The 16,171-nt window shown below is 53.4% G+C and overlaps 4 protein-coding genes across 4 annotated transcripts; 3 read left to right on the top strand and 1 right to left on the bottom strand.

The window, feature by feature from the left end:
• Positions 1-1,782: 1,782 nt before the first annotated feature.
• Positions 1,783-3,283, top strand: LMH87_011015 (uncharacterized protein; the record flags this gene model as incomplete). The annotated part of the gene is made up of 3 exons (XM_056200086.1): positions 1,783-2,023; positions 2,084-2,834; positions 2,884-3,283. The coding sequence occupies 3 exons, from the start codon at positions 1,783-1,785 to the stop codon at positions 3,281-3,283; spliced, it is 1,392 nt and encodes a 463-aa protein (XP_056051971.1).
• A 1,028-nt stretch (positions 3,284-4,311) lies between these two features.
• On the bottom strand, positions 4,312-5,480 carry LMH87_011014 (uncharacterized protein; the record flags this gene model as incomplete). Its single annotated transcript, XM_056200085.1, has 2 exons — positions 4,312-4,818; positions 4,878-5,480. 2 exons carry the CDS (start codon positions 5,478-5,480, stop codon positions 4,312-4,314), a joined length of 1,110 nt encoding a protein of 369 aa, XP_056051970.1.
• Positions 5,481-7,340: 1,860 nt separating this feature from the next.
• Positions 7,341-7,778, top strand: LMH87_011013 (uncharacterized protein; the record flags this gene model as incomplete). The annotated part of the gene is made up of 1 exon (XM_056200084.1): positions 7,341-7,778. One exon carries the CDS (start codon positions 7,341-7,343, stop codon positions 7,776-7,778), a length of 438 nt encoding a protein of 145 aa, XP_056051969.1.
• A 6,919-nt stretch (positions 7,779-14,697) lies between these two features.
• LMH87_011012 (uncharacterized protein) lies at positions 14,698-15,947 on the top strand (the record flags this gene model as incomplete). Its single annotated transcript, XM_056200083.1, has 2 exons — positions 14,698-15,745; positions 15,907-15,947. 2 exons carry the CDS (start codon positions 14,698-14,700, stop codon positions 15,945-15,947), a joined length of 1,089 nt encoding a protein of 362 aa, XP_056051968.1.
• Between the last annotated feature and the right edge of the window lie 224 nt (positions 15,948-16,171).

Genomic DNA, 16,171 nt, shown 5'->3' with positions numbered 1-16,171 from the left:
CAGTCATCGTCTCAAATAAGCGTTCTCTTAGCAGTCACACTGTGTTGGATCCCAGATCTAGGGAAGCTTTCTCGTCCCCATTCGGTGTCTCGTGAGATCAATGGATTGCTGATCCTGACACCTACTACATACGGCTTTAACCTTCAGTCTTGCACAATTGGCATGAACAGACACGCTTATATTGATTTAATCGGGTCCAGAAACTGACATAACGCAGGCTGCAAAGGCGCTCAAGGCGGTCAATGCTAAAGAGCGGGTTGAAGTCATTGTCAGTGCTGTGGTGAGAAACCCCCAGCAGGCCGAGCGTGGCAGCTGTAGAAAAGAAACACGCGTCCAAGATCAAGGTCTGCTATTTACTTCACCTACTTAGGCCCGGATGTAAGGGGAGTGTATTCACTGGGCTACAGCCGTTTGCAACCCGGCCATTTGCACGTCAAGGCCCTTCCACAACTGCTATTTATTCTCATCTTCACGCAGCTTCGGTCTTCCACAACACAACCACTTTGCTAAAATCTTTAAGTCATGAACGTCCCTGTCAATATCAAGAACATATTGAGCTACTCTTCTGCTCTCTACTATTCCTCGCCCATACCCTCAATCATGTCTGCAACGATCACCGATTCGGGGCTCATCCGGCCAGCTTTCGCTCACCGACGCCAGTCGGCAGTAGCAAGAAAACAAGTCATCTCCGCCGCGCAAAAGGAACTCGAAGTGCATCTGGAGATCTAACAGGCCTTGCTTCAGCAATATGCACTTCTCATGCAAGCCAACCGGCCGTCCTTCAGCAGCTCGCTGAAAAGCGTGCTGGCCTTGCAGCTGAAGCTGGCAGCGGCCCAGCAGCCCATCAAGACTGAAGAGCAATCACCGCATGCTTTTGTTGATGATGATTTTGGCATCACTTCTACAAATCAATCATGCTACTTGAGCTTGCAGCCTCGAGAAGCAGGAGGTGGCGGCGGTAAGTACGCAAGAACCGCTCTCTGATGACATCTACTGACGACCATGGCACAGACTCTACTACAAGTTTGGATGACATCATACTGGCGAGTTACAAAACAGCACTTGTTAAGATTATCGGACCGATAAGCTCTGTGGACTTTAAATTATCTGCACGTGGATGGGGGTCTGCAAAGGACGTGCATCAGGATGAAAAAGTCGCAAAGCCTAAAATGGCATCGTGAGGCGGTTAACAGGTTTTTTCTCGTCAAGATAGTTTTCTCTGAAACAGCAGAATAACAAATACCGTCCTTCTCGTCACTATGCTGCTACTCACTGTATTCAGTAGGTTTATTACGTGCCCCTCTGTCTGCCAGCCTCGTCTGCTCCTCCGTGAGGTTCCCGCCAGCAGCACCCACACACCGAAGAATCCCTCAGTAACAATCACGCGCTTTCATCTTCACCACTCAGCCAGGCCCGGCGTAATCCGCTCGGCCTATCAAGGTCCTAATGTCGTCATCCTATTCGGCATAGACTCGCCTTACCCTCCGGCTTCGGGCCCTCTTCGCCGTCGCGGGTCCCAGTGGAGAAGCATCAAGCTAGCCATAATGATTACCACGACGCCACCAACAATCTGACCCCGTCTGACCAAACCATCATGCATCAGTCTCGAGCCTTGCATCTCGACTGTCGCCTTCGCAAGCGTGCCGTCGTAAATCACGAAACACGAGGTTGAAAGCTTAGGAAAACGCCCGCCCACCTGTCGACCGCTCACCGTTCGACTCGAATTGCCCCTCCAACCCCGCGATTCTATCGCCGTCACAACAAACGAGCGCCTCCGCCACCATGACGCTCACCGTCCTGTCCGATGAACAGGTCAACTCTATATTCGAAAGCCTCAACCTCGACGAGCTCGAAGAGTTCCGTCATGTCCTCGCCTCGGCGCTGCATGAGTTCTCTACAGGCTCCCAGGTAGACGGCGCCGACGCCTTCCAACAGCCCCATCGCATTACGACAGTACACCCTGAGACAAAGGCCACGACTCTGTACATGCCATCATGCGGCCCTGAAGGCATGGGCTGCAAAGGTGTGTCCACGACATGAGAACCCCCACAAGAAGCCGAGATGTTCTCGCTAACAAACCCAGTCGTGTCGCTGACGACATCCGCCGCCATGCAGGACCCCTCCGTCAAACCCATCAGCCCGACCGGCGTCGTCAACCTCTTCTCCCCCGACGGCGAGCTCACCGGCGTCGTCCACGCCAGCAGCCTGACGGCCTTCCGCACGGCGCTCGGCTCCGCGTGCCTCGTCTCGCGCCGCAACCACGTCCGCGACATTACCGTCTTTGGCAGCGGCTCGCAAGCCTACTGGCACGTCCGCCTCGCGCTCATGATGCGCGGCAGCACCGTCCGCCACGTCTACATCATCAACCACCGCTTCTCCGAGAGCGCGGGGCTGATCCTTAAGAAGTTTTCCGTCATCCCGCAGGCCGTCAAGGAGCGCGAGGGCTGGGCGACTGCCAAGTTTTCGATTCTGACGCCCTCGTTCCACGAGTTTGGCCGGCTGCAAAAGGAGTATATTCGCGCGTCAGACGTCATTTACTGCTGCACGCCGTCGCGCCAGGAGCTGTTTGATGCGCACATCCTAACGAACCACGAGGGCCGCAAGAAGGGACGTCTGATTGTCGCCGTGGGAAGCTTCACGCCGGAAATGCGCGAGCTTCCCGAAGCGCTGCTTCACCAGGTCACAAGGCACCGTGATAAGCACGACAAGCCGCACCGCCATTTCCATAAGCACGCCGAAGAGGGTGGCGTTATTGTCGTTGATACCTTGGAGGGTGTACTACAGGAGGCAGGCGAGATAATCGCTGCGCAGATTCCTGCGACACATCTTGTTGAGTACGTAGCGCGCACATCGAGTTTGTGACTCAGACTGACGAAGAGACAGGCTTGGCGAACTTGTCATGCTTCACAGATTACGAGTCGAGGAGTCCGAGGCAGAAGCCTCTGCTTCCGACGCGACCAGCGAATTTGAACGAACCGACACCACCGACTCCGGCTCAGCCATGTCCAGCGTCTACGGCAACCAGCCGTCGCGGCCGGGCAGTCCCGCCAGCTCGACCTCGTCCAACCACAAGTCCACTTTCCACCTGCCATTCCGCACAAAGTCCGGCTCGTCATCAGAGGGCGAAAAGAAGAAGAAGGAAGACCACATGGTGCGATGGCTGCGCGACGGCACTGTCGTGTACAAGAGCGTCGGCCTGGGCTTGATGGATCTGGTTGTCGGTACACATCTCGTCAATGTTGCTGCCAAGAAGAACATTGGTACACGTATAGAGGGATTTTAAGAGGAGGGCCTAAAGAAATGATGGTAGATGCCTCAAGAAGAATACATAGTAGAAATGTAAATGTGGAAACCTGTACATTGTCCGAAATTGTTTAAAACACATCGTCCATTATGGTCCGCCAAAGTTTCCGCCGCTCGGTTCAGCGATGCGGCAATCTCTTTCATGGTATTAAATTTCCCGACCCATACTAAAGCAAAGCACAACAATGAAGCCTCATCCCTGTTGAGTACTCTTGTCTGCGGTGCCAGACAGGACTTGCCGCTGTGTGGACTCTGTAGGGGAAAATGGAAGTTGAAGACAGCCCCAAGCTCTGCAGTTGAACCCATTGATTACCCTCAACCACACAGAGACATTATCAATCAGCCAGAGTCTTTGGGAATACCATGGAGCTACTGCAGCGATTTTGTCCCGGGTCTACCGTCTTTAACTCATTGTTCAATTTGTATTGCGGTGATTTACTGAGGAACACAAAACGCCATGTTAATATCGAGTTTATCAGCAACCAGAATCGCCCGGATGTAGCTAAGTAGTATGGCCAGCCGATATGTTGCGACGAAAGTGTTGGTCGTCACCAATCTTTGGCAACCCGAACCAAAAAAAAAAGAAAGTATCCTTCCGTGGAATGGCTAGACTGTTTAAATCAAATAAAACTCTGTTTTTTTCTGTAACTCTCAATAAACTGAAGACTTTTAATCTGAATTGACTCCTGGTCATATCGCCCGAGAGGCCCGGCCACCAATGCTTCCTGTCCCATAAGCCCCGAGTCAAAAACCATTGTGATCACCCATCCCCACGCCGCCGATAGTTTTCTTATAAAAAAAAGCGCAAAATTGGTATAGCAAAAAAAGCCGTTTTGTCATGAATCATACTCCACGGTTGCAACCATTGTCAAGCCATCGTCCTTGCCAGGCGCCAGTCCAGTGTACATTCTGTTGTGCTACCGGAAGTCTCGAATGGCGCAGGTAGCAAAACGAAACTCTGGAAAAGGCCTGTTAGGCAATTGTACATTGAGGCAATTGAAACAGCCTTCACTCAGTGTGGTTGCCCACGTCCTCGCCCTGTGGAAAGACGGGCACCTGAGTAGTGGCAGGCTTCAACCGGGCACGCCTCTCTTTGAGGCGCTTGACCTTGCCGGCCAAGCCTTCAAAGTTGGTGAGACCCTGGACAAGATGGTCTAAGATCTCCATGTGATCATCTAGGAGCGCTTCGTATGGGGCTGCCTGTCCCTGAACGGCGGCTTCGACACGACTTTCGATGGTGCTGTAATCGAACTTGCGCTGCTTCTCGAGAGCGGCGATGCGGCCTTCGATAGTGTCGTCGCGCTTTCGCTTCTTCTCCACAGAAGATGCAATCGACTCTTGGCACCTCTGTTCAATCGCTTCGTTGAGAATCATTTGCACGGAGCTGTTTTTGAGTTTCATCTGCTTGGAGAGCGAAGCATTGACAATTCGGGTAACATAGGTCTCTGCCTCGTTGTCCGCCTCAGCGGCCGGCTTCTGAGCGGCTTCTTTTGTAATGGATGGAGGAGCCTTTTTCTGATAGCGAGTTCAGTTAGATTATCGAGAGCAACTAAGTGGCTATTTTCCAAACTTACGTCAAACTCCAAATAGTTGCTGCAACCTAGTTTTTTGAGATTTTTCTTCAAACTGTTCGGAAGAACCCCTGTAGGCGTAGAAAACTGAGCAGCCAGAAAGTCGTGCTTCTCGGGAAAGTTCTCATCCCAATGGGCTTTGATTCCTTCAAAAATACTGTATCCTCCATTTTGAAGGGCAATGACAGCGCGACAGGCCGCATTATCTAGTTCAGAAATGAGCTTGGCAGACGCTTCCGCGAAGCCAGCATGAAGCCCACGTTTGGCGCAATAGTGTATTTGGTGCATCACCTTCAATTTTGAGATAGTGTAAAGAAGTAGCCAGTCGCGCGACGACGGTTGGAAAGCCTTCATGTTCCCGGCCTGGTAAGATTCCCACCTGGCCACATGAATCGCATGGTTGACGGTCCAGTTACCGGGCTTCTTGTTGGCTTCCTGGGTGCGCAGCTCGCTGAAGCTTGCAAGAGGATGACCGGATCCATCGAGTTTGACAGGATTGTCACGCTCCTCATCGGGCGACGCCCAATCAAGGACCGACTGGGACAGGATGCGAGGTGACTCGGCGTTTTCCCGTTCGACGGGGTTTGCATCATCGAGGGAGCTCATCCTTGCAGAGTTGTCTAAAACTGCGTGGTTAGAGTGAGGAACTAATCACGCGAAAAAGCCATGCAATACCAACCTTCTGGATTTGGGAAGCTGTTTTGATCTCGGTGAAGCTTTTCGACCGCGTGGTGTGATTGAAGGTGATGGAGTAGGAAGCAGATGAGTCGCGAAAATGATGGCGATGTATATGCAAGAGCTTCGACTCCAGGAAGGGCGAATTGCAGCAGGAAAGGGAGCTGAATTGGGCCAAGTGAATGTGGCCTGGGCTCAGAAGCCTTGAGCGTGCAGGAAGTGAGTTGCAAGTCATGTAGGAAATTGCAAACCCGCTCATGTGGCCACTGACCGCGAAACTTCCAGCACGTCTTCATGAATGCTGCAGTGAATGTAGCTTGGCCAAAATCCTCATTCTATTTTGGTCTCATTTCCTTTTCGCGCCGATTCAATGGTCCTGCATTATGCCCCCGTACGTCAGGCTGAGAGTGTGTGGACGACCAGAAGCTGCTCTAAACCGTGCTTCACCTCCCTTTGGTCCTTTTTCATTCGATGTTTAGTATTGTACTTTATCAGTTCCAAACTGCTCGACTCTACTCGGCACTTTCATCCGGCCGGGTATGTCCACCACGACAAACAGGCTCCGAGGAGAGCTCGGGGGCCCAGCATGTCTCCAACCTGGCCGAAGAGAGTCGGCATGCTCTTCGCAGCAATTACAGGTCCTTTAATCATGATTAAAATCTGGTCAACAGCGATGATCCGGGTAGCGATGCGGATGAGCTTCCCGACAACGACAAGCCCGTAGATGTCCACAACCAAAGAGCTCGAGACTGGCCTGTCTTTCCACTGATATGCTCAAGATGCAATCCAAAATGGCCAAACATGTGCAGAGGTGGTAAGCTGCACGAAATTGGCACAGTTGACAGAAGTGACGAGGACTGCCGCTCTTTGGTATGGCTCATTTCCGCGCGGCCCGTCAACCTTGGGCTACAGGCGCCTTTTTTGCTTCGTATTTCGCCATTCACGAATACACTTTTGGCGAGGAACTCGCTAGAAGTCACGCTGCAATCGTCATCTTCGCTGGGATCGTCGTCCCCTCAGTGGTGGCCGGGGAGGCGGCACCCAGAAGCGGGCTCTGCGTAGAAAGTCTCAGTACATCGTGAAGCTCACAAGACAGGAAAAGAGTCGCTATGTGGAAGGGCCTGTCCAAGCTCACCCAAATATTAAAGGCCCTGTTACGGCAGGCCATCCCAACATCATCGGCTACTTTGCGAGGGGGTCTCCCTGTCGGCGAGGCCAACTTCATCACCACAAGGGAAGAGTCCCGGCGAAACTCGTAGCTGATTTGATTTTTTAAAAAGAACATTATTAAATCTAAAATTCAAATCTTTTTCTTTTTCTTTTTGAAAAGACTGCGGCTGTACCAATATAGCGAGAATCGCACCCTGCAGTTAGTCTCAAGCATCACTTGGCTAACTACACCGCCTGATATTCTCAGTTTCCTTTCCGCCATGCCCGAGCATGTTCACCCTAGTCCCCTTTCTCTATCTAGCGTGGTAAGCCAATATTCTGGGAATGTTATCTGGTCACACGATATCTTCTTTGTGTGAATGGCACAAGAGGACGTGGCGTCTGCCTTCCATATGAAAGCGCCGCCTGGCGCTACACCTCGAAAAACCTTGCTCGCGCCACAAAGCATGTCAAAACAATGAAAATATCATTGAGTCGTTGCAACTACTACTCAAAGCATCTATATATAAAGACAGCTTCCTTGCGCAAGCCAAAGTTTCGCATTTTCTCTTCAACCCTGCAGCCAGCAACAGTCCACCACCAGCAAACTTCTACAAACCCCCAGGCGCAACACCACCGGCCATGGTTTCCTACAAAGCACCGAGCGAGTTTGAGCAGGAGCACTACTACGATGGGCTCAAGTTCAGCCCACGCCTCGTCGCTCGAACCTCGACCGACGCCTGGGATCCCGCGACCCGGAAGCTTCTCCTCAACACTGCCCGTGGGCACAGGGCGCTCAACCTCTGGAACGACCCGGCCATGGTGCTGGTGAAGAAGATTCAGCTGGAGCTGTGCGAGCGAGGCGTTTCGTTCACCTCGATCGGTCTGTGGCGCATCGGATACAGTCATGACTTTGCCCCGTCTCGGAGAGCGCCGCCGGTAGTCCTGATCACTGTCCGCCGCGGATCGACGTCTTGGAAAGAAGGCCTCGAGGCGGCGCTCGGCTGCAAAGCAGTCTTAGAACAGTACGGAGTTGCTGATGTTCATTGTGAGGTTCGCGAGCCGCTTCAGGAATCATAACCTGCAGTTTTCTTTGATCTTTGTCCTCGGAAACTCTTTGTCTTGGTAGCAAAAACCCGAGCGCGGCTCAAGACCAATACGAGACAATGGATGGAATAGCTTAGGATAGTTACGCTTTAATGGACCGCTTTGTTGTTCTATGCCGCCATCTTTGAAAAAAAAAAAAGAAATGCATTCTCTCGCCTAGCATGTGATGTCTCGTGCCCACACTGGAGCAATTGGGCATGTGCCCCTGCTTGTCTTGTTTGCCGTACAACGTGCATTAGTTATCCAAGGGCCTACCATTGCTCTGTTTCGCTACTTTCATTCTCTACGTTGATTTTCTTCTTCTTGTTTCTCCTCTTATTTTTTTTACGTCGTCTTGCCGCTATTTTTCAGGCTTCCCCTTGAGCATCGCCTGTACGCGCCACGGTGTTGATAAGAGAAGCGAAATTCAGCGTAAGGCACTTGGATACCTGAGGGAAGAGTACTTGGAATTTCAACGTCACGATGCGGGGTGTCATAATGCGCTGATTCGGCCGAGAGAAGAGTACTTGGAATTTCAACGTCACGATGCGGGGTGTCATAATGCGCTGATTCCGCCGAGAGAAAGAGTTTGCAAAGACACGCCTCATCGTTCGACTGTTGAACTTGATCGAAGGAAGGAGGAGTTTGTTGCGTCACATGTACTTGCCTTGTCATCAAGCTTACCCGTGGCCAACAAGTGTTCTGCTGAACGAGACTTCTTGCGCAGCACATCTTCCCGCGCATTGCGGGCTGGCGCAGCTTCTTTCATCAACGACGGGAGATGCACTGAACGCGTTGCAGGCGAGAGAAGGGCCAAGGACCAAGACACTTCCAAGTAAATCAGTGCTTTCGAAACACCTTTCTGTGCTGATGAATTGTTTTCGCGAATGTTCAACGGGTCTACTACGGCTGTGCATCGGTCCGGCAGAAAGCGTTCGAAGCCCATGTCAATACATCCACGCCGTCATGCCTCAAACAAACCCTGAATATCCACAGCGTCGCATCTCATTCCTTATCAGCGGCCGTTATCTGAATTTTTTCATTCGATGAACGGATGAGAAATTGACGTCATTAGCTGGAGAATCAAGAACCCAAAAACAGTGGATAAAGGGTCCTGCAAGTGGAAAATGCTTTGTCTTGTCAACTTGTGTAGTTTTGAGAAAAGATTGACACGGGTTTTGTGGTCCTGACGTCGTATCGTCTGGGCGTGCAGAGCCGTTTGACAGAATTGAAGAAAATGGCAAGGCAAGGCAGGGCAAGGCTACTGATTTTCAAGTCTGGTCTGTTGCAGTACCACTATCAAGTTCCTTTGGACAAGACGCTTGACGCAATAGGAGGGGTCGAAAAACTGGAGATGCATGCATTGTGGACAGCGACAGGCGAGAACCAGATTTCGCCGATATGCAGCAGGGACCAAAGACTGGAGCTGCCATCATTTTTAGTTCTTACTGGTGCCACTGACTGGGAAGCGGAAAAAGAATGCTTGAGCCGTAGGGTAGTAGAGAAAAGCAAACCTGGCTGCCTTGCCGGAGTTGCGGTAACAAAATGAGAAGAGCGCTGAAACGATCGGCGCGCCGCGCTCCTCCTTCCTCGGGACGTCTGGATCAGGCAATCCGCTAGGCCAGCCACCAGCGAAGCAAACCACCAGTTAAATCACCAACGGCGTCGAGCGTAAAGTACATGTCGATGGTGCCAGCAGTGCAGTAGCTCAGTGGATTTTAAGTGGGAGAATGGTCAATGAGGTCCCCATCGCGTATAGTTGCCGAATTGTTCTATTTCCTTCTCTTGTTTCGTTGTCCCGTGGCTTGGTTATGTGACGGCTTTTGTGGACTGCATGAAGCGCGTTGTCGAGCATCTCAACCCCGATCCGAAGCAAGGGCGTCGTCATTGCAGCGAGTAAGCTAATTGGACGCTGCACCACGTCATATGAGCGATCGCGGAGACCAAACTGCCACGTCCATCACTTGAGCAGCATCTCTGCCAGGTTTTAGTAATTCTGATTAGATCCTGAACACATGACAAGCATAGATGCGAGATGTCTCATGTCCGTCGGAAGCGTAGCAGGGTAGTCACGAAAGGGGCTTGATGCTGATAGGGTGCAACAGCGACAGACCACAGCGGAGTGGTGTTTCCTTGCCTTCCGTGCTATTTCACGCAGAAACAAAGCGGTACGGTGCTAGAGTAGAGAAGCATTCGCCCAGGAGCTTGCACACAGGCCAGGCCACGTTGTCTCTGCGATTGGGCAATGGGCGGCAGGCTGGCTAAGTAATTTGCCTGGACGGGGTGGCTTTGTTGTCTCCCCGGCCGTCTTCAACAAGCAAGTGGTGCCGGAACTAGCTCCCCGGCACAGGCGAATCTCTCAATGGTACATGGGCTGACCCCAGGCGGCCAACCCCTGCGAGTCCAGCTAGTCGGGTCCTTTTGGTGGCTTGTTGAGAACGCCAGCAGACTGATGACTGGCGCTAGACCAAGTTGCTGGTCACGGCGCCGGCCCTCGCGGCTTCGGTAACGGAATGGATACCTTGGAGGCATCAGGGAGGACCCCCGAAATAAGCTCATCAGCGAGGAACCCGGCCCTGTTTGGTGTTGAGCATGGATGACGGGTCACGCGGGCTGCAAAAATATCAGACAAGGATAGGTTTACCTGAAGTGATGCAAGCCCGGGTACTTTTTGTGCCCGTTTCATGGTGCATGGAGAAAGCCTGAGCTTGTTGGGTTCTTTTACTAGCTTACAGAACTTGTTAGCTGGCTGACTTGCCAGTCGTGCCAGTGCCAGCTTGTGAACTTTTCGAGTAAGTAGCTCCCGGCAACAGTCCGAGCGAAGTCATGGAGCAACTTGGCGGTGGACATCATGTTTCTTTGCATCATTTCCAAACCGGCACTTGTTGAGTGCGACAACGGACGATGTCTTCTTCCTTTTCGAGGCGAAAGTGGAAGCAGTTGCGGTGTGGACACAGGACGCCATCCATACACAGGCCGGGAAATATGGCTGCCTACGAGCCTTCACTAGCGAGGCCCAGAGGAGAGCCACCCACCCACGCCGTGCGATGCCCACCTGGGACAGGCGAGAAAAGTTTTCTGGTTGACGGGCTGCTCACTGCTGTTTTCTGACGCTCGAGTTGGGCGGGCGGGAGCTAAAGGGGGTGAAGGGGACGCCAGGGAGGATCTATCTGGGGCTCGACTTGGAAGGAGAAATTTTCTGGAAGCGCGGGCAGGCCACAATATGTGGGGGGCACATCTAGTTTTAGTAGATGCACGCCCGTAGCTCGGACGGGCTCAATTTTTCTCTGTCGAATTGGCGGGCAGGCTGTGCACGGATGGGATGGCCATGCATCCGAAGCGTGGCTGCTGCAGCGTTTAGGACGGAGCTAGGCCGTAGCTGCAGCCGGCTTAGGTAGGGTGTGTCGAAGCTGACCTGACGGCTTAGTCGCTGAGGGAAGTTCTCTCGTTCTTTCGAAACGCGGAGGCGAATTACTTACTCACTGTATTTTGTCCACAGTTAGCAGGAACCTAATTGCCGCTTACTAGTGCACGCTCAAATCAAGACGAGCCGTGTTACATTGATACAGGGTCTGGAGACGCAGTGCTCCCTGGCCGGCTGTTGTGGGAGTTGGTCGTAACCGAGCTCGTCGGGGACCTGCCTCAGCTGTTGCCCTGGAAAACACTCGTTGCGTTCGATGCGACAGTGCTCGTGGTGGCGACAGTGCTGCAGCTTTGCCAGCCAGTGAATTTGGGGTTGTGCAGTTGGGGCACCAGCCTCGGACAGGCCGTACGAGATCAGCGACGGCAGCCACCTGGTCTACGCGATTTCCAGTCATGTGAGGTTATTGTGCGACGCGGCCTCGAGCGGTGACGCCGACTATTATCACCCACAACGGTGACAATTCGACCGCAATAGGTTCTGTTTGGCCCGTGTAGTGAGAGCGGCCAGAGCCTGTTTGGTGGCGGGAAGCTGCATCATGACTGGGGTAGGCGTGGGCGCTTCGTTTGCCTCCCGGCACTTGGAGGGTATGCCTGACCGTGGCGTCTACCGACCAATGCAGGCGTAGATTTTCGAGGCATCGTGAGACGTAGGGGAAAAAACGGCCCGTAAGCTAATCTCGATGGTTGGGGAACGGGTTTGCTGCAGCCATGGCGCTGTCTCGTCCTGTTCGACAGCTCGTGCAGCTAGTTAGTGGTGGCAAAGTAGAGTAGCATGGAGCAAGATCCCAGATCTCGGCAGGGCGAAGCGTAAAACGGCCCTTCTATTTTTGACCCCACGATGTGCACGTCGGGCGGCACGTCACGATGGGGCCATCTGCGCGTGGTGGTCTGGTGGTGGAGGACGAGGACGAGGAGGTGGTGGGAGGGGAAGAGAATGCGGCCTTCAGGTTGTCTCACCGTTTCTAGAAGGACTGGCCGTTTCCAGGGCCCCTCTCAATCCTCTGCTGCGCGAGGGCGCTAGGCCGGGGCGGGCAACGCCACATCTCTCCCGCAGCGCAGCGTAACAGCCGGAACCCAAAACGGTAACCCTGAAGTCTGGGGTGGCCAGGCAAAGGTTGTTAAATGTTTGTTGCGGTCAAAGAAGCTGAAGGGATGCCATTGCTGCGTGTTTGTTTCCCTTGGGCAAGTCAGACGATGAAAGCACTGAGCCTGCTTTCCCTGCATTGCACTCAGAGCCGGATTTTGTAACGCGGCTTCTCAGTGCTGCCCAGGCTTCGCTCAGCACCCAAAGAATCAAGGCACACCCCTCTCAAGCCACAACGCTAGGCTCAAGCACACCACCACCACCAGAAACACCACCAAACCGGTAGCTACCTCCTCAGCGATATCGGCAACTAGGTTGGAGAAAAAATTGCTGACAGTCACTTGAGCAATTGCACCCCAAGAGTACTGGTGCTCTTTGCAATGGGAGGGTGGCATCCAGCCGAAAGGATTCTTCCTCTCTCGTTGACCGACAATTCCTACCAGTACAAAGCCGAGTTGCAGTTACGCGCCAGTCAACGCCCCCTTTTCGAGGCCAGCGTGGCCAGGTAACACTGACAAAGTTCAAAACACAGGGTGCTCATACAGACCGGGTCAATGGTCCTTGCGACCCCAGCACAAGTTGGGCACATGGCCTTGCTATTTTCTTTACTTTGGCTGCGTGTAATTACTGCTGCCCTGGCTAGTGTGTGCCCGCGGTGCCGCGTAATGAGTCCCCTGGCGAGAACGAGACCAGCTGACCATGTGTCGAGAAGCTGGGGATTACTACAGAATCCGTAATACAAGTATATAGGCAAGGTAATTTACCCCCCCTGAGGCGAATGGTCCGAGAGCAGGCATGCGAAGCTGAATATGCAATGCGTCGTGCCAGTTTTGTATTCAGTAATAATTGAAGGAGTACTGGTAGGTGGGTGGCTCATCAAAATCAAGCTTTCGGTAGGTAGACTGCAGGACTTGGCTGGTTTGCTCTGGAACATACGCCACTGTGAGGCTGGTGTAGGACGCCCCTTTCCATTGACTTCGCATCGGCCCAAAAATGCGAATTGCCGTTTTCAAAAGGCAACTTGGAAAATTACACATGACTGGCCTTTTTTTTCTCTTTTCACCTTTGCGTTCCTTTTGTTGGCACCATCTAAAGAGATAAAAGTGAAACACATTGGACAATGTCTTGGTTGCGTGCGGCCACGTAAAATTCATGCTGGGCACCTGTAGCGACCGCTGTGGGGGTGCAAGATCTGGCGCGCCCGCCCAGCGCTCCCCCTCCCCCTCCCCTGTAAGCTAGGTAGGCTAGTGCTCGCCAGCTTTACTGGTACGAGCCATCCGGCTTTTCTGTGTCTAAATTGGAGAGGGCTGTGCTGTCGTATTTCTGTCACCCCTGCGGCTCTTCTTGTTCCCGTGGCTCGTTTGGCATTTGGGGTATGGGGAAGGATAACTGAGGCTGCTTCCAGGAGACAGCATTCCTCGGGCCAACAATAGCAGGGCTGGAGATGTAGCCTCGAAGGTCTACCAGTGTGTACCTACCAGTACTCTCCGACTAGCAAAAGCTCAACTGTCAGCAGCGAAAGGTTTGGAACCGATATTGCATCATTGCGGAGGTCCATATGGAGTCTGATGCGATTCTATTCATGTCTATCGGTTTTCCACTGTGGTAGATCCCGCCGTTCGGTATCCCTACGGTGGTTGCCACTAGGAACGGAATTAATAAACGTGTCGGAATCTTGCTCGGCCAAGTCGGCTACACAACAGGAGAAGAAAAAAAGGTTGACCATCTGCTTGATTCCCAACGTGTAAAATTTTCCAGCTGCTCTGCCAAAATAGTAGCAAAATGACTTCGCCGCCCGGGCTGGCCGCACCACTAAAAATTGTCTTGCCCTCAGTGTCCAGTTGCCAGCACGCCCAGTAGCGGCCCAGGCACGACCCCACGCGTCCACTAATCGACCCAGATTTAGCGTCCACAGCGGCCCAGTGTTTTGTCGCTGTCGACTTGCCCTCAGGGCATTTCTTGGCAGTGAGATGGGCAGTCCAGCGGGCAGTCTGGCACTGTCCCAGTGATGGGCGTAGGCGTGGGCGTGGGCTTGCTTCACCTGCGTGCGGCAGCCACCAGCCAGCCATGCATGCACACGCCCCCCCTTTTCAGGTCCCTTCACTTTTTTTTTTTTTTTTTTTTTTTGGGCTGCGCTACGTCCACCTCCGTTCCCGGGTCGCCCTGGCCTGGCCTATGCCCACACATCAGCGCAGAGCCTCGACTCAGATATATATTTCGTCCTCCTCGAGCTCTCTCCCCACGTTTGATTCCTGTCCTTTGACCATAACCTCTTGTCTGACCTTTTTTCTCTTTCACCATCCTCTCCGTGTTGAGCCTTTCTCATCCATCTCTCTCGTTCCACGACTGATACACACCCATCCTCCTCCTCACTTACACCTTGCTCCACCACACACAAGAGACACCATGTCTTTCGCTGCTCGCAACGTCCTGCGGCTGTCCCGCGCCGCCGCGCCCGTCTCGCGCCTCCAGGCCACCACCAGCCGGGCCTTTTCCGCCACCGCCATCCAGCGCGTCTCCGACACCACCAAGAAGAACAACGTCGTCCGCGAGAAGGAGGTGCCCGCCACCATCTACGACGGGCCCGGCTCCGGCGACAAGCGCACTGTCCAGGTCCCCGACGGTGCCTCCAAGATCCCCTTTGACAGCCCCCAGCCCCCGGCCGAGAACGAGGCCGTCGAGCCCCTCACGAAAAAGGTCTACGAGACCCTGCCGCGCACCGTCCAGAACATGACCGTCTTTGGCAAGACCATCATCATCACCGGCGGCGCCCGTGGCCTCGGCAACCACATGGCCCGCGCCTGCGCTGAGGCCGGCGCCAAGAACATTGTCATCTTTGATGCCAACCAGGAGCTCGGTGACGCCGCCGCCGCCGAGCTGCACGAGCTCTCTGGCCTCCCCGTCTCCTTCTTCAAGGTCGACGTCCGTGACGGCGCCGCCATCAACGCCGCCGTTGATTCCGTCGTCGAGCTCTACGGCGCCCCAGATGTCCTCGTCAACTCGGCCGGTATTGCCGACTCCAACATCAAGGCCGAGACCTACGACCCGGCCATGTTCCGCCGTCTCATCGACATCAACCTGACTGGTACCTTCCTCATGTCCCAGGCTGTCGGCCGCGCCATGATGGCCGCTGGCAAGCCGGGCTCCATCGTCCTCGTCGCCTCCATGTCCGGCTCCATCGTCAACTACCCCCAGGAGCAGTCCTGCTACAACGCCTCCAAGGCTGGTGTCATCCAGTTCTCCAAGTCCCTCGCCGCCGAGTGGGCCAAGTACAAGATCCGCGTCAACACAATCTCCCCCGGCTACATGGACACCGCCCTCAACCGCGTCCCCGCCCTCGAGGCCCAGAAGAAGATCTGGAAGGGTCTGACCCCCCAGAACCGTCTCGGCAACGTCGATGAGCTCAACGGCCTTTGCGTCTTCCTCGCCTCTGACTCTTCTAGCTTTATGACTGGTAAGTCTTTTTTGTCCGCCCAAAAACCCCACCCCACTTCATCATCATCTACACCAAATCTCTGTCCCATTCAACCAGATCACCCCCAAACACTTCACAAACTCTTTACAAATCAACAAAAATAATTGCGCAACTATTTTGCTAACTGTTCACTTCTACAGGTGCTGATTGCCTGATTGACGGTGGATACAGCCTTTGGTAAAGGCGATTTGTCGCGATTTTGAGCCCCTTTACGCGGTTGTCGCGCTTGTACGCATTAAAATGAAGTCATTCACATCTTCATTCGACTTACAACATTTAATCGAGGGGGAGATACACATACACAGCACATGCCAGGAACTGGCCATGCTCTCACTTGCATTTCTGCGTTTCTTTCTTGATTTATTTAGTATTATTTTGCTCTCTTGCTGAGTGCTGGAGTTTGGG

Source organism: Akanthomyces muscarius, chromosome 4 (assembly GCF_028009165.1).
Source record: "Akanthomyces muscarius strain Ve6 chromosome 4, whole genome shotgun sequence".
In the NCBI taxonomy this organism is placed as follows: Eukaryota; Fungi; Ascomycota; class Sordariomycetes; order Hypocreales; family Cordycipitaceae; genus Akanthomyces; species Akanthomyces muscarius.
The sequence above is the reverse complement of the archived record's forward strand: the minus strand, read 5'-3'. Positions and strand labels throughout refer to the sequence as shown.